The 20,352-nt window shown below is 40.8% G+C and overlaps 1 protein-coding gene across 1 annotated transcript in view; it reads left to right on the top strand.

Moving 5' to 3' along the window:
* The window catches only part of LOC121578095 (calcium/calmodulin-dependent protein kinase type 1D-like), a 40,010-nt gene extending 21,120 nt beyond the window's left edge, over positions 1-18,890 (top strand). The window contains exons 9-13 of the mRNA XM_041892202.2: positions 15,636-15,714; positions 15,883-15,970; positions 16,112-16,431; positions 16,547-16,658; positions 18,415-18,890. Coding sequence (XP_041748136.1) covers positions 15,636-15,714; positions 15,883-15,970; positions 16,112-16,431; positions 16,547-16,619 — 560 coding nt within the window. The 3' untranslated portion in view covers positions 16,620-16,658; positions 18,415-18,890. The remainder of the gene's footprint in view (positions 1-15,635; positions 15,715-15,882; positions 15,971-16,111; positions 16,432-16,546; positions 16,659-18,414) is intronic.
* The last annotated feature ends 1,462 nt before the right edge of the window (positions 18,891-20,352 follow it).

Below are 20,352 nucleotides of genomic sequence, written 5' to 3'. Positions count from 1 at the left end.
ATGTGGAAAAAGTCAAGGAGTGTGAATACTTTCCGAATGCACTGTATATGCCTACATTTGCACGCAGGCCAGGTAGCCTATAGGTCTACTTCTGTGCGTGCGTGTCCTTACTCAACATTGACAGGAGCGCTCCAAACAAAAGACGATGACTAAATTGACAAAACTCATAAATGGAATTAAATAAACCAAAACTTGTTTCTCACAAGTGTAGCATAGGTTGTGCACTCTGCAAACAATGTGTCCACTCCGCCAATGAGAACAGGAAGACTGGAATAATAATGTTGAATACATTAAAATAAATTACCATAACCAAAGTAACAAACATTGTAGATTTGAAAGTATAGGAATTAACGGTAAATGTACTACTGGTGATATATGTAATGGGGAATAGATATACACTAACAATCAAACACAAACAATTCACACAATTAAGTTATGAAACAATGAATGTACACAAATTGGCGGGAGAGAGCACATTCTGAAGAGAGAATTGCATTGTGCATCTGACGCATGGTCAATCAGACGTCTGCAATGGCCATGCAGCATTTATGGTGATATGGCCTCAGCAGAAGTCAGGGCAAGAATGGCTTCAGCAGAAGTCAGGGCATTCTTGCACTTCACAGAGCAATGCAGAGCTGTTGTCAAGGAAGTGAGTTTGTGTTTATACAGGATGTACCGCCCCCACCTACCGTCAACCAATCATGTCAATGCGGAGCTATACAGAGCCCTCCACATTGTTACAACATTTTGGAGGTGCATGGCGATGCGGTACAGAGCTCAATTTGGCCTTTAACACATTTTCGAATTAAGCATAAATTGGCTTTTAGTCTAGGCCTCCGCAATGGATTAGTTCACTGAAATGGGTGCAAATATATAAATATATACAGTACCAGTCAAAAGTTTGGACACAGCTACTCATTCCAGGGTTTTTCTTTATTTGTACTATTTTCTACATTGTAGATTAATAGCGAAGACATCAAAACTATGAAATAACACATATGGAATCATGTAGTAACCAAAAAAGTGTTAAACAAATCAAAATATATTTTATATTTAAGATTCTTTAAAGTAGCCACCCTTTGCCTTGATGACAGCTTTGCACACTCTTGGCATTCTCGCAACCAGCTTCATGAGGTAGTCACCTGGAATGCATTTCAATTAACAGGTGTGCCTTGTTAAAAGTTAATTTGTGGAATTTCTTTCCTTCTTAATGCGTTTGAGCCAATCAGTTGTGTTGTGACAAGGTATGGGTGGTATACAGAAGATAGCCATATTTGGTAAAAGACCAAGTCCATATTATGGCAAGAACAGCTCAAATAAGCAAAGAGAAATGACAGTCCATCATTACTTTAAGACATGAAGGTCAGTCAATAACTTTGAAAGTTTCTTCAAGTGCAGTCGCAAAAACCATCAAGCGCTATGATGAAACTGGCTCTCATGAGGACTGCCACAGGAATGGAAGACCCAGAGTTACCTCTGCTGCAGAGGATAAATTCATTAGATTAACGGCACCTCAGATTGCAGCCCAAATAAATGCTTCACAGAGTTCAAGTAACATCTCAACATCAACTGTTCAATGGTCGAATTGCTGCAAAGAAACCACTACTAAAGGACACCAATAAGAAGAAGAGATTTACTTTGGCCAAGAAACATGAGCAATGGACATTAGTCCGGTGGAAATCTGTCCTTTGGTCCAAATTTGAGATTTTTGGTTCCAACCGCCGTGTCTTTGTGAGACGCAGAGTAGGTGAATGGATGATCTCCGCATGTGTGGTTTCCACTGTGAAGCATGGAGGAGGAGGTGTGATGGTGTAGGAGTGCTTTGCTGGTGACACTGTTTGTGATTTATTTAAAATTCAAGGCACACTTAACCAGCATGGCTACGACAGCATTCTGCAGCGATACGCCATCCCATCTGGTTTGTGCTTAGTGGGACTATCATTTGTTTTTCAACAGGACAATGACCCAACACATCTCCAGGCTGTGTAAGGGCTATTTGACCTTAAAGACTGTTGGAAAAGCATTCCAGGTGTAGTCCCGTGTAGCTCAGTTGGTAGAGCATGGCGTTTGCAACGCCAGGGTTGTGGGTTCGTTTCCCACGGGGAGCCAGTATGAAAATGTATGCACTCACACTCAAATCAACGTATATTTGAGATTCTTCAAAGTAGCCACCCTTTGCCTTGATGACAGCTTTGGAAGTCACTCTGGATAAGAGCGTCTGCTAAATGACTAAAATGTAAATGTAAGCTGGTTGAGAGAATGCCAAGAGTGTGCAAAGCTGTCATCAAGGCAAAGGGTGGCTACTTTGAAGAACCTCAAATATAAAATATACGTTGATTTGTTTAACACTTTTTTCGTTACTACATGATTCCATATGTGTTATTTTATAGTTATGATGTCTTCACTATTATTCTACAATGTAGAAAATAGTAAAAATAAAGACAAATCCTGGAATGAGTAGGTGTGCCCAAACTTTTGACTGGTACTATATATATATATATATATATATAAAAAATTTTTTGTTACTGCTCGACTAAAACAATCTCGGTCAACCAACAGCCTAACAACCAAACAATCAACCAGTCGACTAATTGGGGTTAGCCCTAGTACATAGGATGCTGTATATAGCATTTTTACATATTAAAACAAAATACATAAATAATATTTGGCCAACCTTTGCTGCTATGCTTGCAGATGTGCATAATATGCTGTGACCCTAATCAAAAAGTATTTAATAACTTCAAATAACAAAAACGTAGCTATAGGTTGTTGTAACATTTAAACTTAAAACATGTTTTTCACTTTTCTGCACTGCGTGGATCACCGGTGCGGTTGAATGCAATATTGCTGTATCAGTAGTGTTAAGTTGCATCAATTCAAATCTGGTATAGGAACAAAAAGAGGTCAATACACGTCTTCTAAAATAGACTAGTATTTTAATTAATGCAAAACACTTCAATGGTAAATATGATGTTCGTATATACGGGTCCACTGAAAAACCACGCAGGGTAGTCAGAGAACTGAGCCATTGTCATAAGTTCTTCTTTAAATACTCTGACAGAGATAGTTCCCGCTCCCTGCTGGCCTATCAGAGTAGAGACTGAGCGTGGTTTAGACTTACTCAGCCTATCGTTGGCGCACAGGCTGGTCCCAGGCCCTTGGCGCTTCACTGTTGCCAGGTGTTAGTTGTTTTGCAACTTGTCCAGAGAGTCAGCACTTTTGCAGTACACATGTCCTTGAGCGGTTTAACAAAGAGGCAGTGTGTGTGTATGTGAGACACAAGTCTTATCTCATCCTACCCCCTAATGGTTCCTCACATTAATCACAGCTTGTTATGTTGACCAATCTATATCAGTACAGTACAAACCTATTATGTTTAATCATTAATGCTTTCCTATTAAGCTAACAGCACATCTAAAATATAATTGAATAATTTCCCACAATCCCCCTTTTCACACCCACTGGGGTGTCACTCATTAAAATACAATACAAACAAAAAGAATCACACTTTTATTAATAGGCAATAATGATAATAAAAAAAGGCCTTCAGTTCTTCCATCTACACCCAACTTGTACTAGGTTGGCTACCAGCCACCCAGGAACTTTAAATCTTCACATAAGAAAAGACAAACATTCACAATGGTTAATTTGATTAATAAAGCATAAAACATAAACAGGGAAGTAAACTTTGGCCCCCTTTAGACACCCTCTAGGGTGTCACTCCACCACCTCACCAATAGCAAACCAAGGGTCATCCTTTGTCAACCCCAGTTTCCTCCGAAAGCTAGACTCAGTGTCTGCATCTCCTTCTTGAGCCCCTAGGAGGGGCATCATACCAGCCGCATGCACGACATCTGTAACAGACTTTCTCAAACAAGGAATTACACAGGCAGCACAGCACATTAATATTAGAAACACAACTACTAGGGTCAGAAATCCAGTAACCACCAATGATGCGAACTTACCAAACCATTCCCCCAACCAGGAGAACAGTCCATTTCCCTCCATTCCAGCCATGCTCTTCATTTCAGCTGATAGTTTATCTAAACCAACCAGGGCTTTAGAGATACTCCCGTCAGGACTGGTATTGTTAGGGATAAACGTACAACAGTGGCTTACCATTCTATAGACACCACCCCTTTCTGCCTGATCTAGAGCCAACCTCTTTTTACTAAGTCATAAGAGTGAGATGGCGGATAATTGTTCAAAAGATCCCTTCTGTTGCATCCCTAGTCTAGCCAATCAATCGTTGTTGGTCGTAATAGATATGATTAATCCAATTCACAATTTTGTTTATTGTCACCCACCAAAAGAACGTGGTAGTAAACCCTTCCCTAATTGTTTCATAGCTCGGTATCCATCCGATACCCCCTTGGTATCCCAATCGCATCCATCTAAATAGGGCTATTCTCCTTCTTGTTAAAACTCCTCCTACATCTGTTTAATCCTTGGTTCCTGGTGACTAATTCTAACTAGCTGAATCAGTAGAACCAGGGTGCATGTATCTAGCCACCCCTTTGGAATTCTCTGCCTTACACTGCCCTTACTGGCACACGCCCACCATACATCGGTTACAGGGGCTGTAAGGTTCAAAATTCTCTCCTGTGCTTCCGAACTTAAATCTGTCACATTACTACTATCTCCAATTGATAATTGGTGATGTCTTTATTTCTCTTTACCCCCCATCTGGATGTTCAGTCCCCCTCGGTCTCATATCCCCATCCCCAAGTGTATTTAAAGACTTGAGTCTAGGAACAATCCGTCGTGGGGGCCGAACACAAATATAATAGGATTTTATAATCCCAAGCTGCTTATTGACATGTACCCCACCCGTTGGCTACGTCCCCAACCCTTATTTTGAATCTGACAGTCTGCCCCTCTCTGACTCCCATTTTGTAGGCCACTCGTCCTTGACGGTCAGTATGTCGGGTCGCTTCTCTTCTCTTTTACTTCTTAACAATGGTAAGGGCATAGCGTAATTGGTGGTGGATCTTGACATATCAAGACCATTACCGAGACTATGATGCAACTCAAGTTATCCATATATATATATATATATCCAACATATTTTTTTTAAAAGTATTTTGTCCTCTCCTTCGTATATATTTATTATTTAATCCTACCATCCCCCTTTTGACACATGTTTTGCTCATGTGTCAATATTACCACCTACCTAAACAATCACTTAGGTAATATGGGAAATGTATCATCCAATTGACATCCCTTATTTTTAAATACTGCCTAATTTTAACATAACAACCCTTTATAACCATCATACTAGGTGTGTTGTTTTTTATTTGAAAAACCCAATTTGAAAAACAACAACCACTTGATTTGGTAGCTCACTGCCTAACTTCACTACTGCTCCCCCTCGCCCTGGGCAACATTCCAATGAGATAAGCTAATCTCTTTCTCCTGGTTATACATTTTGTTAACCTTCAATTACCATCAGTAATCTAAAGATGGTAGTACACACAAAACATGATACAGATATCCCCAGTCCTAACCCATCAATAATTGTTTGTATCAATCTAATTCCTCATAACTAATCCATAAAACCACTCAAAATTCCTCGAGTATACAATGATTATTTAATTGATTACCCTAAATCTGCTACATGTGATCTCATCTCAAATGATCCATTATCAATTATTTGATCAACCCCCTAGGAAAATCTGTCTCCCCTTCTATTGTTCCTGTCCCCCCTGTAAATGTCATATTTCATTTTTTTAGCCAATACAATCACGGTTACATCAAATGTTCCCTCCTTTGGCCATTTAGTTACTATCTTTCTGGTCCTTTTTCTCATTTGTTAGAGATATTACCAATATCTTCACTATTTTCTGGGAACCTTTCTGGGAACCTCTTCATGATTGCTACTGGTGATCCTGCCATCTCTACTTCTGGTGTGGTCTAATGTCTATATTAGGGTGTAAGGTAAATTATTCCTGTTGTCTTTTTTCAGCTAAACGTTTTATATCCCTCAGTTAATGGTATTTTCTCCCTAATATATCTTCATACTCTTCTTCTTTCCCTAAATGAGATTTAATCCCTTGCCTTTCCTCTACTATCCTTCTATCATTACTGGATCAATGATAATAACTGTAATAACTATTAATAATAATTGTAATAACTATTTCACATTAAATTGTGCCTTTTTCTGATAATGTTATAATTGTAGCCTATTGCATTACTTTAGTTTAAAATACCCACTATAGGTTGGTGCTATTCCCTCAGCATAATAGCTAAAGCTCCTTGCATCCCCTGGTCCCCGTAACGAAAATAAATGATCGTTCTATAATTCACCAACTATTTGCATACACCACTGGTGTTAAGCAACCTATCGAATAAAGTAATAACAATTAGAATTCATCAAAGCACTGCCTTTCAGTCAAGTATTTAGACCTCTACTTGAAATCTTACAGCTCAATCTAACTTGCTTGACTGTCTCTATTTTTTTTTCGCTAACCAGAGCCATAAATTATTCTCCTTTGTCCTCAACTCAATTTTCACAGCTCTATCGCCATTTCAGTTCGCTATTCAATTTCTTTAACTGTTCTCTCTGATTAGGCCCTAATTAATAAAACAAATACTTGCTATCGTTGATAAGCATACATTTAATGATATTCCTATCATTTGAACTATCTCTCACCCCTCCCCTTGCTCCTTCCTACACAACGGGGGAGGCGCGGGGACCCTGTAACATGTTTTCATTGACCTTTCTAGAATACTTCTACTTAAGCTATCTAATTCAACCTTTCACATTTCTCAATCCACGTAGTAATCTAGGTCTATAGCCCCAATGCGAAAGCTTTACCCACTGTCCCTACCTGGGTTCGAACCAGGGACCCTCTACATACATTGTCAGTCACCCCCACACATTCCGCGATGCTTTCAAAGTAAATACTTCCAGTTCATAGAGCAAGTGACGTCAATAAATGAAAACCGCACTAGCTCTCACCTCATTCAGCAACACAAAAACTCTCTCTCCCTACACCCATTCCCTATTGAATAAGTGAGTCTTTCTATTTAACCCCAACCACGCTACAAATCTTCCATTCAACATCACCAAACCAAACACTCAGTAGTATCCGGTTACCACCCATACCAGCCGCCGAATTCACTCATACACACAGACCCCACCCCATGCCACCGAAATGCCCAACAAAACATAATAGTTCAATGGAGCCCCCTATTGGCTCTCCACTATTTATACATTACTTCCATAACCACACCAGTCATGGTCCGATCACCCATCAAACCCCATCACATGATCAAACAACGGCACAACCTTAAACTCATATGGGGCGGCAGGTAGCCCAGTAACCAAGAGCACCGTGCCAGCAACCGAGAGGTCGCCGGTTCCAATCCCAGAGCCGACCAGGCGAAAAATCTGCCGATGTGCCCTCGAGCAAGGCACCCAACCCCAATTGCTCCTGCAAGTCGCTCTGGACAAGAGTGTCTGCTAAATGACCAAAAATGCAAATGTAAATATTCTCTACTTTATATTTCAACGATAAACCAAATTATTTCAGTCTAATTATTTAACCAGTATTATGCTATGTCAAACATCAACGTTACAGTTTAATTATATCAGTTCAATACATTTCAATTTAGTTATATTGACTATTCATTATCTTTACCTTTACATTGTCAAATTCAACCTCGCCTACTATCCTCCTCCCTATCAAAAAAATACTCAGCTGAACCTAGCCGTACCCTCGAAGTTACGGACCTTGCCGGTGTAATTCTTTAAACCTAGCCGTACCCTCGTAGTTACGAACCTTGCCGATAGCAATTACTAAGTCAATTATTCCCTGTATCTTCGAACCTAGCCGTACCCTCATAGTTACGGACCTTGCCGATAGATTTCAGTATTTTCCCCGAACCTAGCCGTACCCCCGTAGTTACGGACCTTGCCGATGGAACAATACTCTATGGTACCATGGTTTAACATCACATTCACCACAGGTTTGCATGTCACAATATGGTGCTTATCTACTCATAATAGTTTCATAATTTAGTTCACTTACATCAAACAGGTGTTTCACAAAATGAATTTGGATAAAGCCAATGTGCAGAACTTTAGTTATATAACAATAGGTGTCTGCTTACCTGTTTTTAGTAGTCCGGACTCTTTGTGAAACACACCGTCCAATGACAGAGATGTCCAATGGGCCGGACAATACCCAGCGAAGTCCCTCTACCAGATCACGTTGGTGGTCACCAATTGTTAAGTTGCGTCAATTCAAATCTGGTATAGGAACAAAAAGAGGTCAATACACGTCTTCTAAAATAGACTAGTATTTTAATTAATGCAAAACACTTCAATGGTAAATATGATGTTCGTATATACGGGTCCACTGAAAAACCACGCAGGGTAGTCAGAGAACTGAGCCATTGTCATAAGTTCTTCTTTAAATACTCTGACAGAGATAGTTCCCACTCCCTGCTGGCCTATCAGAGTAGAGACTGAGCGTGGTTTAGACTTACTCAGCCTATCGTTGGCGCACAGGCTGGTCCCAGGCCCTTGGCGCTTCACTGTTGCCAGGTGTTAGTTGTTTTGCAACTTGTCCAGAGAGTCAGTACTTTTGCAGTACACATGTCCTTGAGCGGTTTAACAAAGAGGCAGTGTGTGTGTATGTGAGACACAAGTCTTATCTCATCCTACCCCCTAATGGTTCCTCACATTAATCACAGCTTGTTATGTTGACCAATCTATATCAGTACAGTACAAACCTATTATGTTTAATCATTAATGCTTTCCTATTAAGCTAACAGCACATCTAAAATATAATTGAATAATTTCCCACAATCCCCCTTTTCACACCCACTGGGGTGTCACTCATTAAAATACAATACAAACAAAAAGAATCACACTTTTATTAATAGGCAATAATGATAATAAAAAAAGGCCTTCAGTTCTTCCATCTACACCCAACTTGTACTAGGTTGGCTACCAGCCACCCAGGAACTTTAAATCTTCACATAAGAAAAGACAAACATTCACAATGGTTAATTTGATTAATAAAGCATAAAACATAAACAGGGAAGTAAACTTTGGCCCCCTTTAGACACCCTCTAGGGTGTCACTCCACCACCTCACCAATAGCAAACCAAGGGTCATCCTTTGTCAACCCCAGTTTCCTCCGAAAGCTAGACTCAGTGTCTGCATCTCCTTCTTGAGCCCCTAGGAGGGGCATCATACCAGCCGCATGCACGACATCTGTAACAGACTTTCTCAAACAAGGAATTACACAGGCAGCACAGCACATTAATATTAGAAACACAACTACTAGGGTCAGAAATCCAGTAACCACCAATGATGCGAACTTACCAAACCATTCCCCCAACCAGGAGAACAGTCCATTTCCCTCCATTCCAGCCATGCTCTTCATTTCAGCTGATAGTTTATCTAAACCAACCAGGGCTTTAGAGATACTCCCGTCAGGACTGGTATTGTTAGGGATAAACGTACAACAGTGGCTTACCATTCTATAGACACCACCCCTTTCTGCCTGATCTAGAGCCAACCTCTTTTTACTAAGTCATAAGAGTGAGATGGCGGATAATTGTTCAAAAGATCCCTTCTGTTGCATCCCTAGTCTAGCCAATCAATCGTTGTTGGTCGTAATAGATATGATTAATCCAATTCACAATTTTGTTTATTGTCACCCACCAAAAGAACGTGGTAGTAAACCCTTCCCCTAATTGTTTCATAGCTCGGTATCCATCCGATACCCCCCTTGGTATCCCAATCGCATCCATCTAAATAGGGCTATTCTCCTTCTTGTTAAAACTCCTCCTACATCTGTTTAATCCTTGGTTCCTGGTGACTAATTCTAACTAGCTGAATCAGTAGAACCAGGGCGCATGTATCTAGCCACCCCTTTGGAATTCTCTGCCTTACACTGCCCTTACTGGCACACGCCCACCATACATCGGTTACAGGGGCTGTAAGGTTCAAAATTCTCTCCTGTGCTTCCGAACTTAAATCTGTCACATTACTACTATCTCCAATTGATAATTGGTGATGTCTTTATTTCTCTTTACCCCCCATCTGGATGTTCAGTCCCCCTCGGTCTCATATCCCCATCCCCAAGTGTATTTAAAGACTTGAGTCTAGGAACAATCCGTCGTGGGGGCCGAACACAAATATAATAGGATTTTATAATCCCAAGCTGCTTATTGACATGTACCCCACCCGTTGGCTACGTCCCCAACCCTTATTTTGAATCTGACAGTCTGCCCCTCTCTGACTCCCATTTTGTAGGCCACTCGTCCTTGACGGTCAGTATGTCGGGTCGCTTCTCTTCTCTTTTACTTCTTAACAATGGTAAGGGCATAGCGTAATTGGTGGTGGATCTTGACATATCAAGACCATTACCGAGACTATGATGCAACTCAAGTTATCCATATATATATATATATATATCCAACATATTTTTTTAAAAGTATTTTGTCCTCTCCTTCGTATATATTTATTATTTAATCCTACCATCCCCCTTTTGACACATGTTTTGCTCATGTGTCAATATTACCACCTACCTAAACAATCACTTAGGTAATATGGGAAATGTATCATCCAATTGACATCCCTTATTTTTAAATACTGCCTAATTTTAACATAACAACCCTTTATAACCATCATACTAGGTGTGTTGTTTTTTATTTGAAAAACCCAATTTGAAAAACAACAACCACTTGATTTGGTAGCTCACTGCCTAACTTCACTACTGCTCCCCCTCGCCCTGGGCAACATTCCAATGAGATAAGCTAATCTCTTTCTCCTGGTTATACATTTTGTTAACCTTCAATTACCATCAGTAATCTAAAGATGGTAGTACACACAAAACATGATACAGATATCCCCAGTCCTAACCCATCAATAATTGTTTGTATCAATCTAATTCCTCATAACTAATCCATAAAACCACTCAAAATTCCTCGAGTATACAATGATTATTTAATTGATTACCCTAAATCTGCTACATGTGATCTCATCTCAAATGATCCATTATCAATTATTTGATCAACCCCTAGGAAAATCTGTCTCCCCTTCTATTGTTCCTGTCCCCCTGTAAATGTCATATTTCATTTTTTAGCCAATACAATCACGGTTACATCAAATGTTCCCTCCTTTGGCCATTTAGTTACTATCTTTCTGGTCCTTTTTCTCATTTGTTAGAGATATTACCAATATCTTCACTATTTTCTGGGAACCTTTCTGGGAACCTCTTCATGATTGCTACTGGTGATCCTGCCATCTCTACTTCTGGTGTGGTCTAATGTCTATATTAGGGTGTAAGGTAAATTATTCCTGTTGTCTTTTTTTCAGCTAAACGTTTTATATCCCTCAGTTAATGGTATTTTCTCCCTAATATATCTTCATACTCTTCTTCTTTCCCTAAATGAGATTTAATCCCTTGCCTTTCCTCTACTATCCTTCTATCATTACTGGATCAATGATAATAACTGTAATAACTATTAATAATAATTGTAATAACTATTTCACATTAAATTGTGCCTTTTTCTGATAATGTTATAATTGTAGCCTATTGCATTACTTTAGTTTAAAATACCCACTATAGGTTGGTGCTATTCCCTCAGCATAATAGCTAAAGCTCCTTGCATCCCCTGGTCCCCGTAACGAAAATAAATGATCGTTCTATAATTCACCAACTATTTGCATACACCACTGGTGTTAAGCAACCTATCGAATAAAGTAATAACAATTAGAATTCATCAAAGCACTGCCTTTCAGTCAAGTATTTAGACCTCTACTTGAAATCTTACAGCTCAATCTAACTTGCTTGACTGTCTCTATTTTTTTTCGCTAACCAGAGCCATAAATTATTCTCCTTTGTCCTCAACTCAATTTTCACAGCTCTATCGCCATTTCAGTTCGCTATTCAATTTCTTTAACTGTTCTCTCTGATTAGGCCCTAATTAATAAAACAAATACTTGCTATCGTTGATAAGCATACATTTAATGATATTCCTATCATTTGAACTATCTCTCACCCCTCCCCTTGCTCCTTCCTACACAACGGGGGAGGCGCGGGGACCCTGTAACATGTTTTCATTGACCTTTCTAGAATACTTCTACTTAAGCTATCTAATTCAACCTTTCACATTTCTCAATCCACGTAGTAATCTAGGTCTATAGCCCCAATGCGAAAGCTTTACCCACTGTCCCTACCTGGGTTCGAACCAGGGACCCTCTACATACATTGTCAGTCACCCCACACATTCCGCGATGCTTTCAAAGTAAATACTTCCAGTTCATAGAGCAAGTGACGTCAATAAATGAAAACCGCACTAGCTCTCACCTCATTCAGCAACACAAAAACTCTCTCTCCCTACACCCATTCCCTATTGAATAAGTGAGTCTTTCTATTTAACCCCAACCACGCTACAAATCTTCCATTCAACATCACCAAACCAAACACTCAGTAGTATCCGGTTACCACCCATACCAGCCGCCGAATTCACTCATACACACAGACCCCACCCCATGCCACCGAAATGCCCAACAAAACATAATAGTTCAATGGAGCCCCCTATTGGCTCTCCACTATTTATACATTACTTCCATAACCACACCAGTCATGGTCCGATCACCCATCAAACCCCATCACATGATCAAACAACGGCACAACCTTAAACTCATATGGGGCGGCAGGTAGCCCAGTAACCAAGAGCACCGTGCCAGCAACCGAGAGGTCGCCGGTTCCAATCCCCGAGCCGACCAGGCGAAAAATCTGCCGATGTGCCCTCGAGCAAGGCACCCAACCCCAATTGCTCCTGCAAGTCGCTCTGGACAAGAGTGTCTGCTAAATGACCAAAAATGCAAATGTAAATATTCTCTACTTTATATTTCAACGATAAACCAAATTATTTCAGTCTAATTATTTAACCAGTATTATGCTATGTCAAACATCAACGTTACAGTTTAATTATATCAGTTCAATACATTTCAATTTAGTTATATTGACTATTCATTATCTTTACCTTTACATTGTCAAATTCAACCTCGCCTACTATCCTCCTCCCTATCAAAAAAATACTCAGCTGAACCTAGCCGTACCCTCGAAGTTACGGACCTTGCCGGTGTAATTCTTTAAACCTAGCCGTACCCTCGTAGTTACGAACCTTGCCGATAGCAATTACTAAGTCAATTATTCCCTGTATCTTCGAACCTAGCCGTACCCTCATAGTTACGGACCTTGCCGATAGATTTCAGTATTTTCCCCGAACCTAGCCGTACCCCCGTAGTTACGGACCTTGCCGATGGAACAATACTCTATGGTACCATGGTTTAACATCACATTCACCACAGGTTTGCATGTCACAATATGGTGCTTATCTACTCATAATAGTTTCATAATTTAGTTCACTTACATCAAACAGGTGTTTCACAAAATGAATTTGGATAAAGCCAATGTGCAGAACTTTAGTTATATAACAATAGGTGTCTGCTTACCTGTTTTTAGTAGTCTGGACTCTTTGTGAAACACACCGTCCAATGACAGAGATGTCCAATGGGCCGGACAATACCCAGCGAAGTCCCTCTACCAGATCACGTCGGTGGTCACCAATTGTTAAGTTGCGTCAATTCAAATCTGGTATAGGAACAAAAAGAGGTCAATACACGTCTTCTAAAATAGACTAGTATTTTAATTAATGCAAAACACTTCAATGGTAAATATGATGTTCGTATATACGGGTCCACTGAAAAACCACGCAGGGTAGTCAGAGAACTGAGCCATTGTCATAAGTTCTTCTTTAAATACTCTGACAGAGATAGTTCCCACTCCCTGCTGGCCTATCAGAGTAGAGACTGAGCGTGGTTTAGACTTACTCAGCCTATCGTTGGCGCACAGGCTGGTCCCAGGCCCTTGGCGCTTCACTGTTGCCAGGTGTTAGTTGTTTTGCAACTTGTCCAGAGAGTCAGTACTTTTGCAGTACACATGTCCTTGAGCGGTTTAATAAAGAGGCAGTGTGTGTGTATGTGAGACACAAGTCTTATCTCATCCTACCCCCTAATGGTTCCTCACATTAATCACAGCTTGTTATGGTGACCAATCTATATCAGTACAGTACAAACCTATTATGTTTAATCATTAATGCTTTCTTATTAAGCTAACAGCACATCTAAAATATAAGTGAATAATTTCCCACAGTAGCCAACCTTGGCAAATGCTCAAATGTTGCTGTAATAGGCCTACATGTTTCTCTTATGCATGGTTTTGTTGCAGGTTTAGTTTTTTGGTTATTAATTGTCAAGCTTTGAAAACCGAAGCTAGACTTCACCATTTTAGTAGCCTAGCTAGGACTGTGGCATGTGTCTGTACACTTTCCCTTCGCTGCGCTCTGTAACAGGACACACGACAGCATCGCAAATTAAGTTTAATTCACAGATGCGAGCACAATCAGGCTGTAATTTCTTAAAGTAGATGATTCAAGTGTTGACTCATTTATACTCGCTTGTGTGTCCTATTCGGCCTGCGGGCCTTGTGTCTGACACGTGCACTAGCCTATTAGCCACGTTATGACTGGCTTGTGATCATTACCCTTGCTAGTTTGATTGTATTGACATTCCCAGCCTTAGTTACAGTCGACTATTTTTGTTCAAAATAATGAGTCATTGAAACTGAAACGGTGCATCCTGAATGGGTTGTGGCATCAAACAATGTACCCGGCCAGCTGTGATTTACAACCTGATAGCAATATTTTTTTAGACTACCAAGAAATGTATTGGTGAATTATATTAATCATGCATTGAACTGCATCGATCTATTCTGCCAACAATGCCTTACTGTAGTCATGGAATTGTGAGTCAAATATAACCTATGTTTAAAACCTCTTATGAAGTTGGTTTGAAGCATAAACTGGGAATGTAAGATTTTTGACTGATATTATGATTGTTTCATATCTGCAGTAGTTAAAATGCTGTCCGTTCCACAGAAAGAGGATCACAACCATAGAAATCCTATTCAGTTACTAGTGGGGACTATTTCATAAACCCTCAAAGTTCCAGAATGGAGTGAAAATGGCAGCCATATTGGTAAGGGAGAAATCCAAACCAGTCTCATTGGAATGAATGGCAGTAAAGGGATAGGTGATGCATTTCATACGTCTACTTATGCAGGAAAATAAAAGTAAGGCATGTGATATCAGAAATGGTGTAATAGAATTATTGTCAACCTAACTTTTTGTAATATAATTATAAATACAGTTTATACTGGTTTTATACCACTTTTCTGTATAAATAGCCTATCAAATAGATGTAAAGAGACCATAAATGTCTCCGTTTTTGTTTTCTTGGAAAGCTGTGAGTGCTATTATATGATGCAATATCAGTACCTGTTGCATTTACAACTTGTCTAAGTCCTATCATCAACTGATTTCATGTTGACATATTGGCAGTTAATTTTTTTAAATTATGGAGTCATTCCTCTAAAACTGGCTGGCTAACTAGCTAATAAACATACAGTGCAGATTAATTATTTAAATTAATAATTTTACAGAATATAAATAGTAAAGATATTAATCATTTTTAAAAGGCTGAAAGTTCCATGTCAGTTGTTGATGTCAGTTGTTGATGTTTCTGTCTGTCTCTGTTTCCATAGCGAAAGACTTCATCCGGAACATGATGCAGAAGCACCCTAACAAACGGTTCACCACAGAACAGGCCCTCAGACACCCCTGGTGAGTCACACACACAGATCCAGGATCAGCCTATCCTCTGCACATCTTAACTATAACCATTAGAGGAGGAAAACAGAAAACTGACCTCGGATCAGTGTCTAGGAAGCCCATTATTTCCTGTTTATTACTTGTTCCTGGTGATCCTATCAATGTCATTTCCTGTTGCAGGATCATTGGAAAGACAGCGAGGGATCAGGACATCTATGAATCAGTCAGCATGCAGATCCAGAGGAACTTTGCCAAGTCCAAATGGAGGGTGAGCAACATATGAGGCGACATACAGTATGCTAGCATACATACATTTATTATATTATTATTATTATTATTATGATCAAAACATGATTATTTATACAAACATATTAATGCTAATATTCCTGTGTATTTGTGTGTGTTACAGCAAGCCTTCAACGCCACAGCAGCCATCAAACATATGAAGAAGCTGCAGTTGGCCCACGCCGACCCCGACGCCCCTCTCCCTGCCATCCCCGCCATCGCCATCAACCCCTGCAACTCCCAGAATCCTCTGCGGGGTGTCAGCAACATCACCACAGAAGACGTCGACACCAACGGCAACCTCTCGACCCCAGTGTGTCACATGACCCCTCCAGAGGCACAGTACCGGTGCCTGAGAGCCAGTCACAGCGAACCCATGCACGCGCCGGTCGTCATGGAGACGTATAACGCAGAGAATTGCTCCTCATTCACGGCAGCTAAGAGGTGAGTCCAAGTGGACTGAGGGGAATGTATCTGTCGGGGGAGGTGGTTTGAGATATGTCCACAAAGTGTAGAATCTGTGGTTCTGAAGGCTCTGCTTTTTCATGTCTTATTTCAGCTGTGACGCCATGGACAGGGCGACCAATAGGAATGGTCAGACCATGCAGACTGGGGTGTGTTCTGTCATGTGATTGTTTGATTGACCTGAGGCTCAATTCAACTGCTTCAAGGTAAATTGGTCTCATATACACAACAATACACGTTCTCTTGCATACACTCATGCACACAATAAGCAAAAATACAGAGAGATAAGTTGATAGGAAAACACCCAACTTTCTCACATACAGTGGGGGAAAAAAGTATTTAGTCAGCCACCAATTGTGCAAGTTCTCCCACTTAAAAAGATGAGAGAGGCCTGTAATTTTCATCATAGGTACACATCAACTATGACAGACAAAATGAGGAAAGAAAATCCAGAAAATCACATTGTAGGATTTTTAATGAATTGATTTGCAAATTATGGTGGAAAATAATTATTTGGTCAATAACAAAAGTTTCTCAATACTTTGTTATATACCCTTTGTTGGCAATGACACAGGTCAAACGTTTTCTGTAAGTCTTCACAAGGTTTTCACACACTGTTGCTGGTATTTTGGCCCATTGCTCCATGCAGATCTCCTCTAGAGCAGTGATGTTTTGGGGCTGTCGCTGGGCAACACGGACTTTCAACTCCCCTCCAAAGATTTTCTATGGGGTTGAGATCTGGAGACTGGCTAGGCCACTCCAGGACCTTGAAATGCTTCTTACGAAGCCACTCCTTCGTTGTGTTTGGGATCATTGTCATGCTGAAAGACCCAGCCACGTTTCATCTTCAATGCCCTTGCTGATGGAAGGAGGTTTTCACTCAAAATCTCACGATACATGGCCCCATTCATTCTTTCCTTTACACGGATCAGTCGTCCTGGTCCCTTTGCAGAAAAACTGCCCCAAAGCATGATGTTTCCACCCCCATGCTTCACAGTAGGTATAGTGTTCTTTGGATGCAACTCAGCATTCTTTGTCCTCCAAACACGACGAGTTGAGTTTTTACCAAAAAGTTCTATTTTGGTTTCATCTGACCATATGACATTCTCCCAATCCTCTTCTGGATCATCCAAATGCACTCTAGCAAACTTCAGACGGGCCTGGACATGTACTGGCTTAAGCAGGGGGACACGTCTGGCACTGCAGGATTTGAGTCCCTGGCGGCGTAGTGTGTTACTGATGGTAGGCTTTGTTACTTTGGTCCCAGCTCTCTGCAGGTCATTCACTAGGTCCCCCCGTGTGGTTCTGGGATTTTTGCTCACCGTTCTTGTGATCATTTTGACCCCACGGGGTGAGATCTTGCGTGGCGCCCCAGATCGAGGGAGATTATCAGTGGTCTTGTATGTCTTCCATTTCCTAATAATTGCTCCCACAGTTGATTTCTTCAAACCAAGCTGCTTACCTATTGCAGATTCAGTCTTCCCAGCCTGGTGCAGGTCTACAATTTTGTTTCTGGTGTCCTTTGACAGCTCTTTGGTCTTGGCCATAGTGGAGTTTGGAGTGTGACTGTTTGAGGTTGTGGACAGGTGTCTTTTATACTGATAACAAGTTCAAACAGGTGCCATTAATACAGGTAACGAGTGGAGGACAGAGGAGCCTCTTAAAGAAGAAGTTACAGGTCTGTGAGAGCCAGAAATCTTGCTTGTTTGTAGGTGACCAAATACTTATTTTCCACCATAATTTGCAAATAAATTCATTAAAAATCCTATAATGTGATTTTCTGGATTTTTTTTCCTCAATTTGTCTGTCATAGTTGACGTGTACCTATGATGAAAATTACAGGCCTCTCTCATCTTTTTAAGTGGGAGAACTTGCACAATTGGTGGCTGACTAAATACTTTTTTTTCCCCACTGTAAATCATATGAATCTTCATGTGAATCCCCCCCCTTCTCTTTCTCCAGTGTTTCTGCAGTGTTGCAGTCAAGAAGTTTGTCGCTTGTCGCTGGCTGCAGCTCTGCAGAGTTGCAGCTCTGCAGGTGTCTATCTGCTGCCTCCTGCTGGTTAATTTCTGTAGTGCTCTTCTGAGATGCCAAGGGGCCCATAGCAAGGACCCAAGGCCCGAACCTTATCCAGAGGAGAACACAGGAAGACCTGGGGTTCATACCCAACTACAATGCAGTACATCTACACTCACACACACACACACACACACAACTGTATGCACTCACACACACAAATGAAAACTTTAATTTCTCTGACCCAAGCCATTGTCGATGAAGCTTTAGAAATGTACATTCTGTACGTCTATCTCAGCAGAAAATATTTGAAGTATTCAAAAATATATTTGCAATGTATAAGTGTCTATGACTAATGCTTATTGACCTATGGAACACAAATGTGTTTTTTATATACATACTTTTTTTGCTGATATGATACAGTGAGGGAAAAAAGTATTTGATCCCCTGCTGATTTTGTACGTTTGCCCACTGACAAAGAAATGATCAGTCTATTATTTTAATGGTAGGTTTATTTGAACAGTGAGAGACAGAATAACAACAACAAAATCCAGAAAAACGCATGTCAAAAATGTTATAAATTGATTTGCATTTTAATGAGGGAAATAAGTATTTGACCCCTCTGTAAAATATGACTTTGTACTTGGTGGCAAAACCCTTGTTGGCAATCACAGAGGTCAGACGTTTCTTGTAGTTGGCCACCAGGTTTGCACACATCTCAGGAGGGATTTTGTTCCACTCCTCTTTGCAGATCTTCTCCAAGTCATTAAGGTTTCGAGGCTGACGTTTGGCAACTCGAACATTCAACTCCCTCCACATATTTTCTATGGGATTAAGGTCTGGAGACTGGCTAGGCCACTCCAGGACCTTAATGTGCTTCTTCTTGAGCCACTCCTTTGTTGCCTTGGCCGTGTGTTTTGGGTCATTGTCATGCTGGAATACCCATCCACAACCCATTTCAATGCCCTGGCTGAGGGAAGGAGGTTCTCACCCAAGATTTGACGGTACATGGCCCCGTCCATCGTCCCTTTGATGCGGTGAAGTTGTCCTGTCCCCTTAGCAGAAAAACACCCCCAAAGCATAATGTTTCCACCTCCATGTTTGACGGTGGGGATGGTGTTCTTGGGGTCATAGGCAGCATTGCTCCTCCTCCAAACACGGCGAGTTGAGTTGATGCCAAAGAGCTCGATTTTGGTCTCATCTGACCACAACACTTTCACCCAGTTCTCCTCTGAATCATTCAGATGTTCATTGGCAAACTTCAGACGGGCCTGTATATGTGCTTTCTTGAGCAGGGGGACCTTGCGGGCGCTGTAGGATTTCAGTCCTTCACGGCGTAGTGTGTTACCAATTGTTTTCTTGGTGACTATGGTCTCAGCTGCCTTGAGATCATTGACAAGATCCTCCCGTGTAGTTCTGGGCTGATTCTTCACCGTTCTCATGATCATTGCAACTCCACGAGGTGAGATCTTGCATGGAGCCCCAGGCCGAGGGAGATTGACAGTTATTTTGTGTTTCTTCCATTTGGGAATAATCGCACCAACTGTTGTCACCTTCTCACCAAGCTGCTTGGCGATGGTCTTGTAGCCCATTCCAGCCTTGTGTAGGTCTACAATCTTGTCCCTGACATCCCTGGAGAGCTCTTTGGTCTTGGCCATGGTGGAGAGTTTGGAATCTGATTGATTGCTTCTGTGGACAGGTGTCTTTTATACAGGTAACAAGCTGAGATTAGGAGCACTCCCTTTAAGAGTGTGCTCCCAATCTCAGCTCGTTACCTGTATAAAAGACACCTGGGAGCCAGAAATCTTTCTGATTGAGAGGGGGTCAAATACTTATTTCCCTCATTAAAATGCAAATCAATTTATAACATTTTTGAAATGCGTT

Source organism: Coregonus clupeaformis, chromosome 12, assembly GCF_020615455.1.
Source record: "Coregonus clupeaformis isolate EN_2021a chromosome 12, ASM2061545v1, whole genome shotgun sequence".
Classification (NCBI taxonomy): domain Eukaryota; kingdom Metazoa; phylum Chordata; class Actinopteri; order Salmoniformes; family Salmonidae; genus Coregonus; species Coregonus clupeaformis.
The sequence above is the reverse complement of the archived record's forward strand: the minus strand, read 5'-3'. Positions and strand labels throughout refer to the sequence as shown.